At 45.5% G+C, this 21,390-nt stretch overlaps 2 protein-coding genes across 2 annotated transcripts in view; both read right to left on the reverse strand.

Annotated features, from left to right (window-relative positions):
* Window positions 1-277: 277 nt before the first annotated feature.
* Window positions 278-20,374, reverse strand: LOC112621563 (Down syndrome critical region protein 9-like). Its single transcript, XM_025381036.1, is given in 6 exon segments — window positions 278-670; window positions 726-818; window positions 820-993; window positions 1,177-1,374; window positions 13,939-14,033; window positions 20,324-20,374. Coding segments are annotated over 6 exon segments (810 nt in total). The 3' UTR covers window positions 278-471.
* Window positions 19,072-21,390, reverse strand: part of TTC3 (tetratricopeptide repeat domain 3) — a 120,576-nt gene continuing 118,257 nt past the window's right edge. Inside the window, exon 46 of the mRNA XM_025378521.1 lies at window positions 19,072-20,729. Within this exon, the coding sequence (XP_025234306.1) occupies window positions 20,655-20,729 (75 nt within the window). The 3' untranslated portion in view covers window positions 19,072-20,654. The remainder of the gene's footprint in view (window positions 20,730-21,390) is intronic.

A 21,390-nucleotide genomic window follows, 5' to 3' on the forward strand; every position in this document is an offset into this window, starting at 1 on the left:
AACAATGTGGCTATATTTATCATTTCATTCAACCCTAAGTGGCCCAAAGAAAGGCCTCAGGCCAGTCACTCCCTTCCACTTCTTGGTCTGACCTCTCCATGGCCTCTAAGCAAAATTCACGTTTGGCTACCTTGGGCTGCAACTGCCCCATTCTTGCCCGGGCTTGCTGGAGTTGGGGTTGTCCACGGTCAGAGGTTCAGAGTTGTCAAATTCTCCAATTAGAGCAAGAGATGAGGAAAGGAAGGGGAGACGAAGGAAAGAGGCTGTGAACAATGAATCTAAAACAGTATTTTCTTTTGGGAAATGCCCGTTTTGGCAGGAATACATTTTGGCTCAGCTGTGCTGTGAGTTCGGAGGAAAAGTAGGGAGGTGTGGAAAGCCCAGGGCTTCATGCAGAGTAGACATCAGGAACCCACCTGCTCTGGAGCCTTGGTGGGCAAGGGGAAGGAACCTTCCAGTCCATTTCTATCCTCACCATAATTCCTGGGTACAAATCCGAATTACCTTTTCAAAAAACTGGGGGCTGAGGTTGCCTCCACATGCTAACGCTGATTCAGGGCGGTAGCAGATGCCAGTGTTCTCAGTTCCTTCCTGCTTCCGCTTCCTCTTCAGGGACAGGGCGGCATTTTCCCAGCCTCTTGGGCTGTAGGCGTGATCCCGTGCCCGAGCACTGTAGCGCGTGACCGGGAGGGCGGGGCGCGCCTGCGCAGCATACCCGGGAGGACGGACCGCGCCTGCGCAGCATACGCGGGAGGACGGCGCCCTCGCCCTGGCGGGAGGAGGCGGATCCCCAGCGCGGTGAGTTAGACGACGGACATGGATCGTCTATAGGCTGCTGGACTGCCGGGGTCTGGGATCCCCAGCCCGGGGACCCCACCCTGGCGCTGGTGACGGGGAGGGGAATCCCCGCTCGGGCGCCCGGGACTCGCGCGGAGCCTGCGTGTGCGCAAGTTCACAGGGCAAATGCTGCCTATCCTCGGCGTCCGGGCGTGGCTTCAAAAGCCTGGGGCCGGGTGGTGCTGACCCCGCACAACCTGGCGCCCCTGTAGCTGCTGGAGCGGTTGACTCAGAATGGAAGGAAACGGTGGGGTCTGCGTTACTCGGTGGTGATAGAAAAGAGGCGGCAGCTTAGCGCCAAGAATAAATGACCGCGGGAATCCCTGCCCTTAGGCGCACGTCTTGGCACGAGAGCTGCAACAGGGCGGCAGGCTGGGCGCCAGGGGGCCTGGACTGCTGTCCGGTGGCGGTCCCCGAATATCCTGGGCTCTTCCGAGAAGTGCTGCTCCAGTGAGGCCGGAGCCTCCCCCTACGGAGGAAGTGACGTGATGCGCGTTGCTCTGCTCAAAGGAGCGCCATTCCCCTGGTTTCGCCTTGCTGAAGTTTCAGTAGATACCAGCTATTGATTTTGGTCTGAGAGTCGCAGCCATGTGAACATTAGTGTTACTCTGGGTCAGGCCGTCTTCTAAGTGCTGTATGTTACCTTGTTATAGCGACCTTGTGAGGAGGGAAGTGTTAGTAGCATTAGAAGTCTGGGGAAAGAAATCCATCTTGCCAGGCGCTTGTCCATCCCTCTGCGCACCTCTCCACCGTTCCATCCCAGGCGAGCAGTCTGTAACGTGGTGCAGTTTTACCTGCTGTGCAGCCCATTCTTCATCTTGCTTCATTTGGGTTTTACTTTGCTGTGTCATTGACAAGCTTTTCTATGCATTTGCTCCCATGTATGCATCACAGGTTGGCTGTGTCACCTCATGTTGAGACGTCCCAAGGGCTCTGTTACCTTTTTCATGGTTTGAATTGTTACGTCACCCTGGCGTTCTTGACCAAAGAATTGGACAAAACGCACAAAGCAAGGAAAGAAGGAAGCAACAAAAGCAGAGACTTATTAAAAATGAAAGTACACCCCACAGGGTGGGAGCAGCCCATGAGGGCTGTAGAGGTTTCCCATTGGTTACTTGGTGCACACCCTATGTAAATGAAGTAGTGGACCATACTCAGTCTGATTGGTTGCAGGAGAGGACCAACCAGAGGCTGAAGTGAAGTTATAAAGCTATACCCTATGCATCTGATTAGTTGCAGAATGCAACCAATCAGAGATTGAAGTTACAAAGTTATACTCCTATGTAAATAAAGTCTTGACCTGTGAACAGCTTCATTGGCTGTGGGAGGGGACCAATCAGAGGTACTGAGAGTTTCTTATCTGCCACGTGGAAAAAGGGGGGTTGCAAAGGGAGTAGCTTCTGGTCCTTTTGTTACTTGGATGTGGAAAGTTGGGGTTTTCCTTTTGATTTAGTTCTAGGAAGTCGGCGTGAATCGGCCTTGGGTTTACTGCCTCAGAATGGTCTCAGTTTTGATCAGCTGAGTCAAACGAAAATTAGGTCCTGAGACTAACGCAGTCATCTGCAGCTGGATCCAGTTTAGGAAGCAGGTTGAGTGATTAAAGGACCAGAAAGTCTGATCTAATTATATTCTAGGACTGATTTCTTCTATGTAGAGTAAAAATACCGGGGTATGTTCCAGACCTGTTCAAAGCACTGAAATGTCCTTTAGTGAGTGACCTCACAGTACCTTCTGAGGGGTGTTTATTATTCCTGTCTCACAGCTGAGCGGGCTGAGGCACAGAGAAACTGACCTGCCAAAGCCACGTAGCTCTGTTGATTCTTGGCCTGATATTCCCCCAACTTACTACAACCAACAAGAATTACAGTAGATCGCCATTGCTCTGCCATGGGTAAGACCTCATTGATGGGGACACGATCAGTTCTTCGTGAACCATTACTATTGAAGCCACCATTCATTGTTTCCAGCAGGTTTTCAAAAAGGTAGAATAAGGTTTTATGCAAAGAAATCGGTTTTCATTGTGAGATCTACCCAAGCTACCTCATTTTGGGACTCCAAATAAGAGTAGATATTAAAAACTTACAGAGCAGAACAGTTGCCCGGACAAAATGCTCTATGAAGGTAAGGTCTTCTTTCGAATATAAACAATTCTGCAACCTAAAGGCTGTCGAAACTAGCCACTTTGGTAGGGAGGAAAAGAAATCATACATGTGAGTTGAAGAGGTGGAGGGAGAATAAGCCTCCAGGGTCAGTATCTTCTCCACTATGGCCACTGAAAGTTATTCATATTTGAGACCATCTTAAGTGGCTACAATGGTCAGAGAACGTGACATTACTAAGAAACAGAAGGGCACCTAATTTGTAGAATCAAAGCGGATCCAGCTATCCTCACACAAAATGCAGTCAAATTATTAGAGTATATCACTCAAAAGATGTGGAAAGGCAGACTGAGGAATTAAAACTCAGCAAGGATCCCCTGTGCTTTACTGTGAATGTCACTGGTAAGATGGGAATTCCTTGGATAGACCCCCATCCAGGTTGCCAGAATTGACTTTGTGGGGCTTTTCACGTCCAACCCCAGCCAGTCTCCTTATAGTCTTGTGTATAACATACAAAAGACATATGCTGTGGAGGTTTTAAGTACTTAGAACAGTACGAAGACAGAATTTGTATCTATGTCTGTTAGATCTTGTCTGATTCTGGGGAGTGCCAGCTTGATTGGGACCAAGGGTCAGGATAATACCAAAAGATTATGGTTTACTGTCATCTGCATCAACGGTCATTTCCCCAAAAGATGTTTTTGGTTCCCTTTACAAATGTCCAGCTGTGGTAGGAGGCTGAGCATGAAGACTTAAGGAGAAAGCAACTCAAAAGAAAAGCATTACTGAGAGGTAGGGTTTGGTCAGCAAAGGCCCCATAAAGTAGGGTGTGGTCACTTCCTTTCTCAAGGGTCACTGTCTCCCACCTGGGTCAAGGACTAGACCTTCAAGAACTAGACCACAACCTCTGGGTCTTAAGTGAAAGGAAGGGGGACCAGCTTTTCTGTCTACAGATGTATAGCCTCTGATGGGGCCACCTGGGGAGGCTGGGCCAAGAGCCCAGATGTACTGCTTCATGGTATACCAAAAAAGGATGCACCCAGGCTTAGCTGCAGAAAGGTGAGAGAAAGGAGCAAAAAACTAAAATCTTAAATATTCATGTTTGTTTTAAAACAATTTTCGACACCAAAATGTATTAAGAGAACACAAGTCAAAGTCAAATTCAAAATCCCCTACATGGCTGGGCACAGTGGCTCACACCTGTAATCTCAGCACTTTGGGAGGCTGAGACAGGTGGATCAATTGAGTCCAAGAGTTTGAGACCAGCCTGGCCAACATGGCAAAAACCCCTCTCTACTTAAAAAAACATACAAAAATTAGCCGGGCATGGTAGCACACACTTGTAATTCCTGGTACTTGGGAGGCTGAGGTACGAGAATTGTTTGAACCCAGGAGGCAGAGTTGCAGTGAGCCGAGATCGCGCCACAGCACTCCAGCGCGGATGACAGAGTGAGACTCTGGCTCAAAACAAAAAAAACAAAATCCCATACATAAAAAAGATAAACTTAAGAAGTAAGTGTACTTTTACCACCGTTTTCCTTTATATCTGGTAGCAAATACATCTTTTTTAATCCATGGAAACTGCAAAAATCAATTACATGCATAGCAACAAAGAAAATCGCAATTGGCCGGGCGTGGTGGCTCACGCCTGTAATCCCAGCACTTTGGGAGGCCAAGGTGGGTGGATCACGAGGTCAGGAGATGGAGACCATCCTGGCTAATATGGTGAAACCCCGTCTCTACTAAAAGTACAAAAAATTAGCTAGGTGTGGTGGCGGGCGCCTGTAGTCCCAGCTACTCAGGAGGGTGAGGCAGGAGAATGGTGTGAACCCAGGAGGCAAAGCTTGCAATGAGCTGAGATCGTGCCACTGCACTCCAGCCTGGGTGACAGAGTGAGACTCCGAGACTCTGTCTCAAAAACAAACAAATCGCAATACAATTTTAAGTAGCAGTTGCCCAAGCCACATAATCTACTATGCTACAGTACAATAAGATTAGAAATTAATACCAAAAGAAAAATGAAACTTAATATAGCCACTTGTAAGTTTTATAACATACTTCAAGGAGCAAACCAGAACTTTAGTGGAAATGAATATGCTTATAACAAAAGCTTTGCACTTTGGCCAGCGTTGCAACCAGAGGACAATTCCTAGTCTTAAATCTGTTTGTGTTGCACCAGAGAAAATGAAAACTAATGAGTTAGACATTCAGATTAGAAGTCTAGAAGAACTAATTCAAGAGGAACGGATAATGATAAAAGCAAGAATTAACTGAAAGCAAAACACTGCAAAATTCATTGTCTGTGAGTTGGTACTTTGAAAAGACTACTTCAGTTGGCAGATCTTTAATAGAGCAAAATAGAAAGAGAGAAAAACAAATCTATAACCCCAGGAACAACTTCAGATAAAAAAACAGAGCCTGAAGAAAATTAGAGAACTACAGTATGGACCTTCCCTGTTAACAAGTTTGCTAACCTCATTAAAATGCGCAGTGACTCTGGAAAAGGTAAACCACCTGGATAAAATGTTAGCCTGTGGAAGAAACTGAAAAAATTGTTGAAGAAATAGCACTAAAAAGGTGCCAGACCCAGATGGTTTTACTGGAGGTTTCTATCAAACTCTTAAGGATCAGATAGTTCCTCTGCTCTTAAACTGTTGCAGGCTACAGAGAAAGATGAGAAGCCTTCCAGTGTATTTTATGAAGCTGGCATATCCCTTATGTCAAAACCTGACCTATCAGTTGGGTTTATGTTTAGCTGTGAGTTGAGATTCACACTAAGGGTGGCTTAAAGAAGACTCACATAAAAGTCCACAAGTAGGCAGTCCAGAGCTGGCATGGCAGCTTAGAGCTGTGGTCCTCAGTGACACAGGCTACTTCAGTTCACTGTGCCACCTTTTCTAGGGTGTGGCCCTCTTCTTCATGGGCTAGGATAGTAGCATCTAACTCCAGCCATCTCATCTACATTCTGGGCAGCAGGATGGAGAAAGGGATGAAGCCGGGGGAAAGTGGGGTGCAAAGACCAGGTGCTGGCTCTCTATGAAGGAAGGTTTCCAGATGCTGCCACATGAAGCTTCAGCCTGTATCTTATAATCAAGAGCTTACCGCCATGGCCACACATAACTGCAAAGAAACAGTATGTATCCTGTGTAGTCACTTGCCTTAAAAAAAAAAAAATCAGGTTTTAGAAAAGCAAAAATTGAAAACCAGCAGCATTGCCATATTGATGAAGCAGAGCGAACTACAAACCTATACCACTTAAAATATGTATGCAATAATCCTAAAGAAAATATTAGCAAGTTGATTTTTCAGTGTATTAAAAGATCATGACCAAAAAGGGAGGTTTATTTCAGGTATGCAAGGACAGCTCACCACTAGGAAATCTGTTACTACAGCTTATCACTTTACTGGGTTGAAAGAGGACATGCATGATACTCCTAATGGATACCATGAAGTATACTTTTAAGTTATATTTTGGAAATTTCAGATGTATACAAAAAGAGAACCATATAGATTATGTTGTACTCAAAAGGCACCTATTCTGTTGAGATGTATCTTTGAGATACAATTCATAAATCATAAAATTCACCCATTTAAAGTGTACCGTTTACTGGTTTTTAGTATATTCAGAGTTGTGCAACCATCACTACAATCTAAGTTTAAGACTCCTTTTTACCCCCAAAAGAAACACTGAACCCATTAGCAGCCAGTCCTAATCCCCTTCTCCCTTCAGCCCTAAGCAGCCAGTAATTTACTTTCTGTCTCCATAGGTTTGCCAAGTCTGGACATTACCTATGAAAGGAATCACACTATGTGGTCTTTTGTTACTGGCTTCTTTGACATAGCATAGAGTATTTAAGGGCAATCCATATTGTAGCATATATTAGTACTTCATTATCTTTTATTGCCAAATAACACTCCATTGTATAGATACACCATATTGTGTATAATCATTCATCAGTTGACAGACATTTGAAATTCTTCCACCTTTTGACTATTAAGAAAAATGCTGTTATGAACATACAGATATAAGTTTTTGTATCAACATACGGTTTTATTTCTCATATATATTTATATCTAGGAGTAGAATTTCAGTGTCATATGGTAGCTCTGTGTTTAACTTTTTTCTTTTTTAAAGAGACAGGGTCTTGCTCTGTTACCCAAGCTAATTTTAAAAATTTTTTCGTAGAGATAGGGTCTCACTGTATTACCCAGGCTGGTCTCAAACTCCTGGCCTCAAGTGATCTTCAAGCTTGGCCTCTATAAGCTCTGGGATTACAGGTATGAGTCACGGTGACCAGCTCCATCTTTTTTAGTAAATCTTACTTCATCAGCCAAAATTTCCACAGCAAGTTTGAATAATAGGAAACATGATCCTGTAATAATAAAGTATTAGAGATAACTTATTAGTTTTTAGAGCAAATGGGTTGAGGAGTTAGAGATTGGAGTTTGGGAAGGCTGAGATGGCTGGAGTTTGAGAATCAGAATACTGGAGAGGAGAAATTGAAATAGAAAAAGAGCTCCTGAAATCTGAAAGCGGTTTATATTAAGGTTCTCTAGAGGGACAGAACTAATAGGCTTAGGAGCAAGGAGAGCCAGTCCAAGTTCCAAAACTGAAGAACTTGGAGTCTAATGTTTTAGGACAGTAAGCATCCAGCATGGGAGAAGGATGTAGGCTGGGAGGCTGAGCCAGTCTCTCTTTTCACATTTTTCTGCCTGCTTGTATTCTAGCCATGCTGGCAGCTGGTTAGATGGTGCCCACCCAGATTAATGATGGAACTGCCTTTCCCAGTCCACTGACTCAAATGTTAATCTCCTTTGGCAACACCCTCACAGATACACCCAGGATCAATACTTTGTATCCTTCAATCCAATCAAGTTGACACTCAGTATTAACCATCCAGGGTCCCCTAGAATCTTCTAAAAACTTAGTTGTACATGTGCATGGCAAAACTCAAAAGGGTAGGGAGAAGTACCAGTTGTCTGAAAGCCGAATCATTCCCAGAGATAACAGTGCCAAGATATATTTGAATTCCAATCAGCCAGAGTGAAAAGACTTCACTGAACACCTGAGGCATTCAGTAAGGATTCCAGACGGGTCACACCTAAGTAGTAGGGCTAAAATAATCCTCGAATAAAGGCCATTGTAAATCCGTCCCAACACATTTTAAAAACAAGCCTTGAAAGGATCAAATTGATCGGCAAGTTTAAATGCCACCCAAAACAAATTCAACACTCTATAAAGGCAGCCACAAAATGCAGACACTCAAGAGCATACCACACAATATCTAGCATCCAATCGAAAGTACTAGACACTTCAAAAAGCAGGTGCATGTGATCCATAAACAAGAGAAAAATTGGTAAAAAAAAATCCAGAAGTGGCAGAGATGGTCCAATTGGCAAACAAGGAATTTTGAAAACAGCTGTTGAAGATGTGCTCAAGTATTTGTGGCACAATGTGGATGTGATGAGAAAACAAATTGAAGATATATTTTTTAAAAACCAGATTCCTAGACATGAAAGTTCTGAAATGAAAAATTGTTTGGATTGATTTAATATAATAACTCATGGGTTCTAAAGGATGAAAAATCAGTGAATTTGAAAAGAAAGCAATTGACATGACCCAGACTGAAGCACAGTGGGGGAAAAGACTAAAAGTAAGTGAATGGAGGAACAAACAAATGAAGGTTCAGTGACCCATGGGGCAATAGCAAGTGGTCTAACGTACAGATAACCGAAGTCCTAGAAAAATGTTGGATGGGGGCAGAAAAATTATTGAAGAAGCAATGACTGAAATTTTTCTAAACTTGATGAAAATGAAAACAGTCATCATTTTTCATCAATATCAATACAATGTTTTGGTAGATAGATGTTCAGTAGGATAAAGTAGATTTGAATGTGCTAATATGGAGAGATCATATATATTAATAGTATAAAGTGAGGAAAGCATGGCCTAAAAATAACACATGTAGAGGGATACAGAGAAACAGATTTTACGTCTTTATTTCTAGTGCTTTTACTTTCTGTGCTATTTGAATTTTTACCTTATTCATGTATTTTTTAAATTTAAAAAATAATTTTTAAAAATGCAATGTATTTTCATGTTGGGGACTGTAAACTGGGATATATATGGACATATGTATACACATATATGCATTTCACATATGATATAGATTAAGGGATCCAGAGAAATTTTTTTTTTTTCTTGAGATGGAATTTTGCTCTTGTCACCCAGGCTGTAGTGCAATGGTGTGATCTTGGCTCACTGCAACCTCCTTCTCCCGGATTCAAGTGATTCTTCTGCCTTAACCTCCCAAGTAGCTGGGATTACAGGGGCCCGCGACCACGCCCAGCTAATTTTTGTATTTTTAGTAGAAATGGGGTTTTATCATATTGGCCAGGCTGGTCTCGAACTCCTGACCTCAGGTTATCCACCTGCCTTGGCCTCCCAAAGTGCTGAGATTACAGGCATGAGCCACCGTGCTCGGCCGAGACATATCTTTTTTTTTTTGAGATGGAGTCTCGCTCTGTCGCCCAGGTTGGAGTGCAGTGGCGCCATCTCCGCTCACTGCAAGCTCCGCCTCCCGGGTTCACGCCATTCTCCTGCCTCAGCCTCCCATCTTTTTAAAGGTAAAGTATTGTCACATTGCTCATGGCATGTATGATTATCAGCTTACACAGTTCATCCTAGAGAACCTGTTTGAAACAAAAGAAAAAGTGAAAACTCAGAGTACTTAGGAAACCAAGAGCAAGAAAATGAATGAGACCTGTGAAGAAGAGATTATTTAACTCAGAGTCCCTGGGGTATGGCCTTCACATGCTTAGGCCTCTCTGTCACCTATATCTGTGACCACTGGTCCTTGCCCACACTGGTCAGGGAAGTCCGTGTCCAGATGAAGCCACTCAGGCTATAGCAGAGGGAGGAATGATGAAGGCCATTGTCTTAGTCCATTTGTGCTGCCACACAGAATATCTGAGGCGGGGTCATTTGTAAAGAATAGAAATGTACTGCCTTACAGTTCTGGAGGCTGGGAAGTCCAAGATCACAGCACTGGCAGGTCGGTTGTCTGGTGAGGGCTGCTCTCTGATTCCAAGATGGCCTCATAGTTGCAGCCTCACTGGTCCCTAAAACTAATAAGTGGCTTTAGCAAAGTTATAGGATATAAAATAAATATACAAAAACCAACTGCTTTTCTATATCCCAGCAATGAACAATCAGAAATTAAAATTAAAATAAACATCGTTAACAGCATCAAAAATAGAAAATACTTAGGGATGAATTTCACAAAAGATGTGCCAGACTGAAAGATGTGTACACTGGAAACTACAAAATATTCCTGAAAGAAATTAAAGAATACCTGAATAAATGGAGAGAGATTCCATATTCATAGGGTGGAAGATTGAATTGTAAAGGTGTCAAGTTTCCCTATATTGATCTATAGATGCTTAGATCAAAATCCAAGCAGACTTTTTGGTAAAAACTAATGTTAATTGTAAATTAATATGGAAATAAATGAATAGTCAACAGCAAAACTGGAAAAGAACAAAATTGGAAGACTTACACTACATGATTTCAAGGCTCCAAGTTGAAATAACTGGTTAACTATACGCAAAAAGAAAGTGAACCTCAATCCTCATGATACAGCACATACAAAAATCAACTAGAAAATGATTATAGACCTAAATATAACAACTAAAACTAAAAAACTTTGAGGAGAATAATCTTATTGCTTTTGGGTGGTTTGGCAGGTTTCTTTCCTTCTTATTTCTTTCTCTCCTCCTCCTCCCCACCCTCTCCCTTCCTCCTCCTCCTCCCCTCCTTCTCCTCCTCCTCCCCTCCTTCTCCTCCCCTCCTCGTCCTCCTTCCCTCCTTCTCCTCCTCCTCCTCTCCTCCTCCTCCCCACTCTCTCCCTTCCTCCTCCTCCTTCTCCTCTTCCTCCCCTGCTCCTCCCCTCCTTCTCCTCCTCCTCCCCTCCTCCTCCTCCTCCCCTCCTTCTCCTCCTCCTCCTCCCCTCCTTCTCCTCCTCCTCCCCTCCTCCTCCTCCTCCCCTCCTTCTCCTCCTCCTTCCCTCCTTCTCCTCCTCCTCCTCCCCTCCTTATCCTCCTCCTCCCCTCCTCCTCCTCCCCTCCTTATCCTCCTCCTCCCCTCCTCTTCCCCTCCTCCTCCTCCTCCCCTCCTCCTCCCCTCCTCCTCCTCCTCCTCCCCACCCTCTCCCTTCCTCCTCCTCCTCCTTCTTTTCTTCTTCTTCCTTCTTTCTTTTTTCCTCCTTCTCCTCCTCCTCCTCCCCTCCTCCTCCTCCCCTCCTTATCCTCCTCCTCCTCCTCCCCTCCTTCTCCTCCTACTTCTCCTTCTTCTTCTGAAAAAAAGAGATGGGAGGGTCTTGCTGTGTTGCCTAGGCTGGTCTCAAACTCCTATACTCAAGTAATCCACCCACCTTGGCCTCCCAAAGTACTGTATTACAAGCATAAGCCACCATGCCCAGCCTTGCTGATTTTTTTAAAATAAAAAAGAACAAAGTATAAAAATAAGAAAATACATTGGACTTCATCAAAATTGAAGACTTTTCCTCAAAATTTCAAAAGACTGTTAAAACATACTGTTAAGAAAATGAAAATGCAAGCCACAGACTTGAAGAAAAATTACAAAACACATCCAACGAATGATTTGTACTAGAATATATAAAGTACTAAAAAGAAGCAACTGTCCATAAGACATATTCACTCGTGCCCTGTCAGTTTACCATTGCCATGGCAACACCTGGACATTACTTCCCCTTCCCTGTGGCAAGAACTCAATGACCCAGAAGTTACCACCCTTTTCCTAGAAATTTCTGCATAATCTGCCCTTTAATTAGCATATAATTAAAAGTGGCTATAAATAGGACTGCAGCACTGCCTCTGAGTTGTTACTCTGGATGCACTGCCTATGGGGTAGCCCTGCTCTGCAGGGAGTAGCACCTCTGCTGCTGCTATGCACGGCCGCTTCAATAAAAGTTGCTGACTAATACCATCAGCTTGCCCCTGAATCCTTTCCAGGGTGAAGCCAAGAACCTTCCCAGGCTAAGCCCCGATTTTGTGTCTCACCTGCCCTGCATCAGCCTCATGAGCTAACATGAAGGGGACACGCACTGCAGCCGTGGTATGAGGGCGAGCAGTAGTAAATGGGGGTTCCAAGGCTTTTGCCGCCTGTATGCCTGAGAAGGTTTTGTTTTGGCATGGGAACCTGAGCTGAACCTTGGGGGACAAGTGGGTTTTGTATTAAGGGGAAGAAGCAGAATGGCTAGAGGAGAGAATTGGCTTAGCAAGTGCAAATCCTGACATTTTCCAATTACCTGACCTTGGGGAAATCACTTAACCTTTCAGGTTTATTTCCTTGTCTGTAAAATGCAGGCAAGAGTAATCTCTGCTTCGTAGGGTACTTGGGGAAATTAAATGCTGCAATGTTTGTGGACAGGTAACATAGTACCTGAAATGGCCATTAGTAAATATCATGTTGGGAGATGGTGAAGAGCAGGGCTGGAGTGAGGGGCTTAAGGAAGGTCACATGGAGGTGGGAATTCAGATTCAGAGGCCACCACAGCCAGCTTTTGGGGTGTGGCTCTTATTCTGGAGCCTGAGTTGAGTTTTTTTGTGTTTACTGAGCAACTAGTATGTGCAAGGCACATTCATTTAATCCCAGTGCTCCAAGAGACTAACTTTTGAGGTCCCTGCTGCAGGGAGCAAGGCTGTGGCAGGGGGAGATGGGAGCTTGGGAAGGGATTGCGGGGCTGGCTCAGGCTCCAGTGAAACCAGGTGTGAGGGGGTCAAGTGAGAATGAGGCTGATGGCCTGGGGCGGGTAGCAGTGAGGGCAGGTGCTTGGGCCAGGACTGGGGATCCATGGGTGCTCCCATGGCCCTGCAGGGTAGACCCACTGGCAGGCCTGACTAGGTCAATATGAAGCCACGGGAGAAAGGGGGTGGGGGTGTTGGAGGAAGCAGGGGCTCCGTCAGGCCCTGATGGATAGAGTAACAGAGGTGACATCGCATCAGAAATGCCCCCTACCTGGCCCCAGACCAAGTCCCCAGAGTCTAAGGCCACATGCGGAACTAGCATTTCATGAGGCTGATCAACAAGCTGCACTGCCTGCTGGATGAATCCCTGAGCTGCCAGGCTCGGGCTACTACCCCCCTCCCATCCCCATCCGCCCCCTGGGAATCTCCACCTCTGTGCAATCCCCCAATCAAAGAGCAGCTCTGGCCTCCTCGGGCTCTGGAAACACCCTGCCAGGCATTGCTCCTCTGGCTTCTCTGCCTGACTGCCCACGCCCCCTGCCCTTACCTCCTCCCCCGTCCCTCAGGCTGCACTCAGATGACGCTGTCCCTGGCTTCTGTCTAAACCTGGGTCAAGTTTAGACAAAAAGACTCCCTCATCCCCTTCCCAGCTCCATTTTCCCCGGGATCACCCGTGACCTCCCATGTATTGTGCGACTGTAGATGACATCCGTCTCCCCTCCTGCGGTGCTGAGGCCTTCCATTGTCTCTTCTGTCCCCCTTTGTATGGAAGCACCTAGAACAGTGCAGTGCATGGGAGACCGGATGAATGAATGGATGAGCCAGTGAACAGGTGAATGTGCGGAGTTCAGTGGCCCGTCCAGATGACCAGGGCTGCATGGCTCACCCCGGAGATAAAGCCAGATGTACTGAAGCCCCCGGGTAGAAGCAAAGGTGGAGAGGAGCCAGCTGAGGACACCAGACCCCTCCCCTAGGAGAGGTCCCTAGTCGGGGAGGGAGGAGAGGGGAGCTGGACAGTCTTCTGAAGGAAGGGGTGAGGCACTGTGCCTCAGCTTTCAAAGGTCTGGCAGTTTCGAGGTGGTGGCAGTTTGGAAACTGGAAGCAAAAGCAATGTGGACTCCAATGAGGCCCCAATCAAAGCCAGAGTCCTGCTGGCGCTGGGGCAGCAGCCAGCGGCAGGAGGCACAGTGTGATCTGTTCAATGGCTTCCTCTTTTCAGAGGCCGCTGGCTCACCCCGCGGGAATGAGGTGGCACTTCAGGACATGAAGCTTGGAGCTGGTGGCAGATTTCTTGGAACTGGCGGTGGGGAGATCTAAATTAAGAGCTTTCTATCACACCAAATAAACAGAAACTGAAATAGAGGACTGAAGGAATTAGGCAGAATGCCTTTATACATAACTTCTGAAAAATGGAGGGTGGGGGAAAAGCCCAGAATGGTATTTATGCACTGGAGTCCCAAGGTATTTGTTGAAAACAATGACAGGTCTGTTTGACACAAAGGCACATGTTACAGAGAGCAAGCTTGTCTCTTTGAAGTGCCTGCCACAGGAGCCCTGTAACACATACCAGCTGTTCGTTGCGGAGGCTCTCCTGGCAAGGCCAAGGGACCGGCCCTGGTCCTTCCTCTGGGAGGTAAGATGAGTGACCTCTGGTGTGGAGGTGTCCTCCTGGTGGCTTCTTGGGCACTCCTGAAACAGACCTGCTTTGCATTCACATGTACCCTCCCAGGCAGGGCCTGGCCAGAAGCAGGAGGGGGCCTTCCTTGGTGTTTCGTAGCACAGGACCTGTTGTGGCAAGGCTGGGAGTGGCTCCCAAGGAACCGCTAAGAGGCCGATGCAATGACAGACTCGGCCTGTCTCTGGGGCAGAGATGCTGCAGAGAGCAGTGTCTCCTTTCCAGGATGGCAGAGAACTGGGCAAGGCCAGGCGGTGGCAGGGGAAGTGAGGACCCTTGCCAAAGAGCAGTGGGAAGGAGCTCCCTCAGCAGGAATCATCCCAGCAGGGTTTGCTCAGTGCCTGAATCACCATTTCAAATGTGAAATGAGAAGGGTATCAAGGACATATCCAGCACCATCAGACCAGCAGAACTCCAGGCTTTACCAGCTTCTTCAGGGAAGCAAAGCAGCATTTGCCAATGACTGTGGTGTAAGTACTCCAACAGTGGTTGATTTCAAGCTACCAGTGTGACCCCACTAAACAGAGTTGGGAAGAGTTGCATTATATGGTATTTCCACCATACAGATACTATAGACCTCAATAACGCCAACATAATAAGCTGAGGTAATCAGGAGTACATTGGTTTTTGATGTAAGTGTATTTTTTTGTTGTTGTTTTTTGAGACAGGGTCTCACTCTATCCCCTAGGCTGGAGTGCAGTGGTGTGATTACAGCTCACTGCAGCCTCTCACACCCCAGACCTTCACCCATGCCCCGGAGAACAGCAAAACAGGTCCCTGCTAAGTACAGGGTCCTACCTGCTAGAACCAGGACACTTCAAGACAACTTAAAATACCGTGTGTTGGTCTGTTCTCACGCTACTATAAAGAACTACCTGAGACCAGGTAATTTATGAAGAAGAGAGGTTTAATTGACTCACAGATCCACAGGCTTAACAGGAAGCATGGCTGGGAGACTCAGGAAATGTACAATCATGGAGAAAGGTGAAGGGGAAGCAAGCATGACTTACATGGGGGCAGGAGAGAGCGCCAAGGGGAATGCCACACACTTCTAAACTATCAGATCTCATGAGGACTCACTGTCATGAGATCAGCAAGGGGGAAATCTGTCCCCATGATCCAGTCACCTCCCACCAGGCCCTTCCTCCGATTCGACATGAGATTTGGGTAGGGACACGAATCCAAACCCTATCACCCTGCCAGCAATGTTTTAATTTATATTTCCTTGGTGATGGATTTTGAACAAATGTGGCTATCCAAATGCCTACAAACCATCTGGATACTTGTGAAGTGCCTATTCAAATCTCTTGCCTATTTCTAATATATTGTTACCTTTTTCTTGTTGAATTTGTAGTTGTTTGTACATTCTGGAGGAGTCTTGTTGGAGGTGTGGATTACCAACGTCTTCCATTTCATGGCTTGCCTTTTCACTCTCTCAATGGAAACTTAAGAGTTCTTAGTGCAACAAAATCCAGTTTATCAACTTTTCATTCTTGGAGCTAGTGCTTCCTTAAAATCTTTGCCTATTCCAGGGGCAGGAAGATTGTCTGTTTTCTTGTAGAAGCTGCATTATTTTGCTTTCCATATTGAGGACTGTGATCCATTGGAAATTGACATTTGTATATGCTGTGAGAGGTCAAGCTTCATTTATTTTCATATGGAAATCCCAAATTATTCTTGGTTTTTTGAGACAGGGTCACTCTGTCACCCAGGCTGGAGTGCCATGGTGCAGTCTCGGCTCACTGCAACTTCCGCCTCTCAGGCTCAAGTGATCCTCCCACTTCAGCCTCCCAAGTAGCTGGGACCACAGACATGTGCCACCATGCCGAGTTAATTTTTGTATTTTTTGCAGACGGGGTGTCACTATGTTGCCCAGGCTTGTCTCGAACTCCTGAGCTCAAGCAATCTGCCCACCTCAGCATCCCAAAGTGCTGGGATTACAGACATGAGCCACCAGGCCCTGGCCCCCAAATTATTATTCTTAAGTAGCTAAAAGTCTTTTTTTCCCTTGATGGTTTACCAATCCGACTTGATTGACCGATGACTCATTAGGATTTTCTAGTTTAAATTGTTTAATTTCTGTATTCTTGCTAAGTAATATTTATCTTTTTTCACCTTTAAAGGGAGAATAGGAAGAGACAGTATAAAGTGGAGGCGATGGGCTGGGCGCAGTGCCTCATGCCTATAAATCCCTGCACTTTGGGAGGCTGAGGCAGGTGGATCACCTGAGGTCAGGAGTTCAAGACCAGCCTGGCCAACATGATAAAACTCTGTTTCTACTAAAAATATAAAAAGCCAGCTGTGGTGGCATGCACTTGTAATCCCAGCTACTCAGGAGGCTGAGGCAGGAGAATTGCTTGAACCCAGGAGGTGGAGGTTGCAGTGAGTGGAGATCGTGCCACTGCACTCCAGCCTGGGTGACAGAGTGAGACTCTGTCTCAAAAAAAAAAAAAATGTGGAGGCGATGATGGAATAAGTGGGAACAGTTCTCACCCTAAGCCAGGGAGTCTGGACTACACACCTCCACTACAATGAGCCTTGCCCAGCCACACCAATACTCCAGGGCAACCTCCCAGTGAGCCCACCACAGGGCTCTGATCCTGAACCCAAACTGGATAGGAAATGTTGACTCAAAACTGCTCAGTCAGGTAATCTGGGAAAGCCAAAAGGTGAAATGATCCATTGCTGTAGAATCACGATATTCCTGAAGTCAATTCAGGGAGCTCTCAGGAACAAAGCTGTTATTTTCCAAAATGACTTCGAGGTGATTTGATTTCTTCTTGCTCTTTTCACCACTGGATCGTGTTCCAGTGTAGGCCACACTGAGGAAGTGGAGGAAGTGGAGTTCCTCACCTAACGGAGGCTTTCCTACTGTACCATCCTTACTCTTTCCCATGCAATTTCCAGGCCCTTAATCGTAGTGTTAGTTATTAGCTCCGGTTATCACGAGTTTGTGTGCAGGCACTGTGCTGAGCACTTCACCAGGAATTTACTCATCTGTATACCTTCCCAGCTTTTCCTTCTGAGCCCTTCTCATTGCCTGAAGCTACCTTATGTATTTGTTGGTGTCTACTCAACTGAAAGACATGTTTCATGGGGTCCTTGTCTCCTTCACTATTGTATCAAAACATCTAGCCTGGCGCCCAGCGCATGCGTGGTAGGTACTCAGTGCACACTTGCTGAATGAATGAACCAGTTTTCAGTGGTGCCTATGGCAGGCCTTGCCCATTCTTCCCAGCAAAGCACATAAGGTATATGGTGACCAAATGCGGACCTCTCCTCTCAGCCAGTCACACCAGTGTGAAGAAAATAAAAAGGAACTAGACATGATGGATGACCAATTATTTTTACAATTATTCTTTCAATTAAGTGTTGCACAAGTGTTTCAAATACCTAAACATATTTCCCATTTCTTTCATGAGGTCATACTACAGATGGTTTTTGGTCCTCATTCTGACCAACCATCCTATCACTTTATGGCCTCTGCTTTTCAGCCTCCCGAGTAAGTACCTCAGGCGGACAGAAGGAACTTCCATCTTTGCTATTGTGTCTCTGTTTCCTTTAATCCCCTTCTCCAGTCATCTACAAAAACTACTCTAAAATAGTTTTATTGCTTCAGTCTGCAGTGTGTTGATCACTTTAACCACCTGCCGCCACTGCGTGCGTGCACGCGCGCGCGCGCACACACACACACACACCCTTTATCCATGGCAGATATGTTCCAAGACCTCCAGTGGATGCCTGAAACCACAGATAATTCCAAACCCTACATATGCAATGTTTTTTCCTATACATATGTACCTATGATGAAGTTTAATTTATAAATTAGGCATAGTAAGAGATGAACAACTAGAACTAGTAATAAAATAGAACTACACGGTAATAAAGATTATGTGAGTGCGGTCTCTCTCCCTTAAAATATCTTATTGTACTGCACTGTACTCGCCTATTTTCAGACCACGGCTGACCGTGGGTAACAAACTCTGGAAATCAAAATCACTAATAAGTGGGGCCACTTCCGTAGTCTTAAAACCGTAGTGACATTTTGCATTGCTGGGGCACCACTTCAATTTTATACCGGGCTATCCATTACTCATAACATAGATTAAGCAGTTCAGCAGGGAAAACTAATCTAAATTCTTAAGGAATAGTCACTGCTTTAAATTAAATGCCATCAGACTAAAAATTTGTACTGATAATACTTTGAATACACTTGAATAAACAGAAGACAGATTGTGAAAATGCGCTGTCTTCAAATTCTTGAGTGCTCAGCACACCCAGAAGTCCCCCTAAAGAGGAAACCCCATCGACAGCCTCAGCGGCCCATAAATCCACAAATGCCTCAAAAAAAAACAAAAAACCAAGGAATACAGTTTATCTTCAACATCTTTGTATGTATTCACATGAAAACTCCCTTAATGTGGCCGTAAGAAGTAAACTCTATCGTCTCTGTGTGAATGCCATTCACACATTGAAGTAGTCGATCTTATGCAGGCACAAAGGAAAGTTCTGGCCCAGGCCCTAAAACGCCCTGAGATCCCTGGTCAGACTCCTCAGACACAGCGTGGTGTGGCTGCTCTTTCCTGATGAAAGCACTCTTAAAATGTTAGCATCACATACATGTCCTAAGTTTTCCAGGAGAATGCATTTTTTAAATTATCTAAGAAAGAATGGACAAGAATGACAGTGAACTTCTCGTTTTAGAATGTTCTTTATTCTGACAGTTGTTGGACAAATATAAGGCATGTTCACAAGTATCTGAAGTTATATACAAAACACACTCATTGGACGATGTTCCTCTTCTTTTGTACTTGCTGCTGCAAACTGATCCTTATGCATGTTAACACCCATAGCGCTCAATTCTTACGAATATGCGGACAATGTTTTGGGGGCCACCGTGGAGAATGTTTCAAACTAGGGCGTGAGCTTCTACGAACTAAGTCACTAAGACATCAGAACTCATGGTGAATAAAGGCAGAGGAAGGTGACCAAATCAGCTCACAAACTCATGACTCCAAGTATCCAGTGGAACAAAGAACACATTGAAAAACATTTTTTGATCCTTCATGTTGGATAGAAATGGAATGTGTCCAGAATTCATGGTTCTATATTTACCACTGTATAAAACTCACAAAACAGTATCTAATTTTTTCATGGTTTCTAATGCAGTTACAGTTTTGTTTTACGCCACAGTATAAGACTGCATGCATACTTTACACAAATGTCAAACACAGAGCGACTGTAACACAGACACCTCAGGGTTGTCTAAAGACACAGCTTCTCTTTTTGTGGTGGGGTGGGGAAGGAGAAGGGTGGTGGCCATTTCCACACACAGCCTGTTGTGTGCTCAGCACGGCTGGATGTGGATCCCAAGCACTTGCTGGCTGACTCATGAAAGAGGACAGAAGCTGCTGAGGAGGGCAGCAGAGTTCAAAGAGCAGGCTCCAACCGGGGGCTGGGGTGATGGACACACAGCCTCCATTCCAGGGGGAAAAAGTCTTAGTCGATACTAATCAAAAAGTGTTAATGATTTTTGAAAATCAGATTACATCTATAAAAGATGAAAAGTAAACACTTAATCTATCGGAGGAACATAAAATAATAAAAAAATCAAATGCAGATGGGATTTCACAAAGAGGAGATTTGAATCTTTTGGTCTAAATCAGCCAATATTTTAACATTAACTATAAATTATTAAAATGTAGTTTGCTTATGCCCATTCTTAAAATGCAGAATCTTTGAAGAAAAATATAGGCATATTTTCAGGAATACAGACTCTTGTAAAAAATTTAAAAAGTCAGTATCATCTCTTGCGGAGCTACTAGAAAAGGTTTTTCAAACACAAAAGGGGAACAAACGTGGGGTGCTTGGACATGTTAAGAATTCTTATCACTAGAATACTGCTTCGAGGCGCTCACAGTACTTTCCAAAAGAGGCCACCCACCTCAAAGAGCCCTGCGCAGCCCCAGCGACCCACGAGTGTGGTAGCCGTCATTGTATTAGCCACTGCTTGGCCATCATCAAAGTATTCACTCAGAGTGGGGAAATTACTTAATCTCAACGATATTAACGATTTCCATGTATTTAGCTTTGTGACACACAATGCACAAGGGTCTTCAAATGTTTGTTTTTTACACCAGTGGTGGCAGGAAATTGTCATTCTTCCGATTCAACACCAGTACTGGTGGATGACGCTTTAGTGAAGTGTGACTACCTAGAGGAGCAGGAAGGCGGCTCCTGATTCTCACCGGGCCAGCCTCTTCCAGAAGTGCAGGCTACTCTTCTGACAGGAGATCACGACCCTGGCAGGCCGGGCAAGTGCTCTGCCCTTTAAGCCACTGCTTAAAGCACTGAAAAGGAGAAAACAAAATCAGAAGATGCCTTCAGGACCACGAGGAAGCCTAGCTCCCCTGTGCTGCTGGGCTCCTTGGCAGGCGTGGCTCACTTGCCCTTGGTCTCTTGGGCCTGGAGCTGCCCAATACTCAGGGACACCAATGCCCGCTCCGGCCAGAGTGTGGACGAAGCCCCAACTGCAAACCATCCCACCTCAGGGTCAGATCCTGAGTGCCGGGCCTCCAACCTGGCCTCAGGGGGTGGCCTTGCCCTAAGCCCCGGTTCCAGTCTCGGCTCTTCCATTTCAGCTGCGCCAAATTCCAGAGCCTGGCATTCTCAGCCCTATGACCCAATCACTCATTCTTAGCCCATCCCTTGGCCTGGCCTTGGCCCTTGGCTCTGGAACAGCCCTCCAGCCCGCATGCCATACTCCTGCTGCTGCTGCCCACACTGCAGAGGCTGTGGACAGTCAGCCGGCCCAGACATAAGACCCTGTACCCAAAGGAAGCACACCACACCAAAGAGACTCGGCAAGTGGTCTCAGCTCCTTTCAGTGAGAATGCTGTATTGATCCCGTTCCAAGGGATTAGTAAATCCCCATGGCAGAGACCTGATCTGTTCTAACCCAGCAGCAGAGGTGCACACAAATGCTTACGGTACCTAGAACACCATGGTAGT

Source organism: Theropithecus gelada, chromosome 3 (genome assembly GCF_003255815.1).
Source record: "Theropithecus gelada isolate Dixy chromosome 3, Tgel_1.0, whole genome shotgun sequence".
Classification (NCBI taxonomy): Eukaryota; Metazoa; Chordata; class Mammalia; order Primates; family Cercopithecidae; genus Theropithecus; species Theropithecus gelada.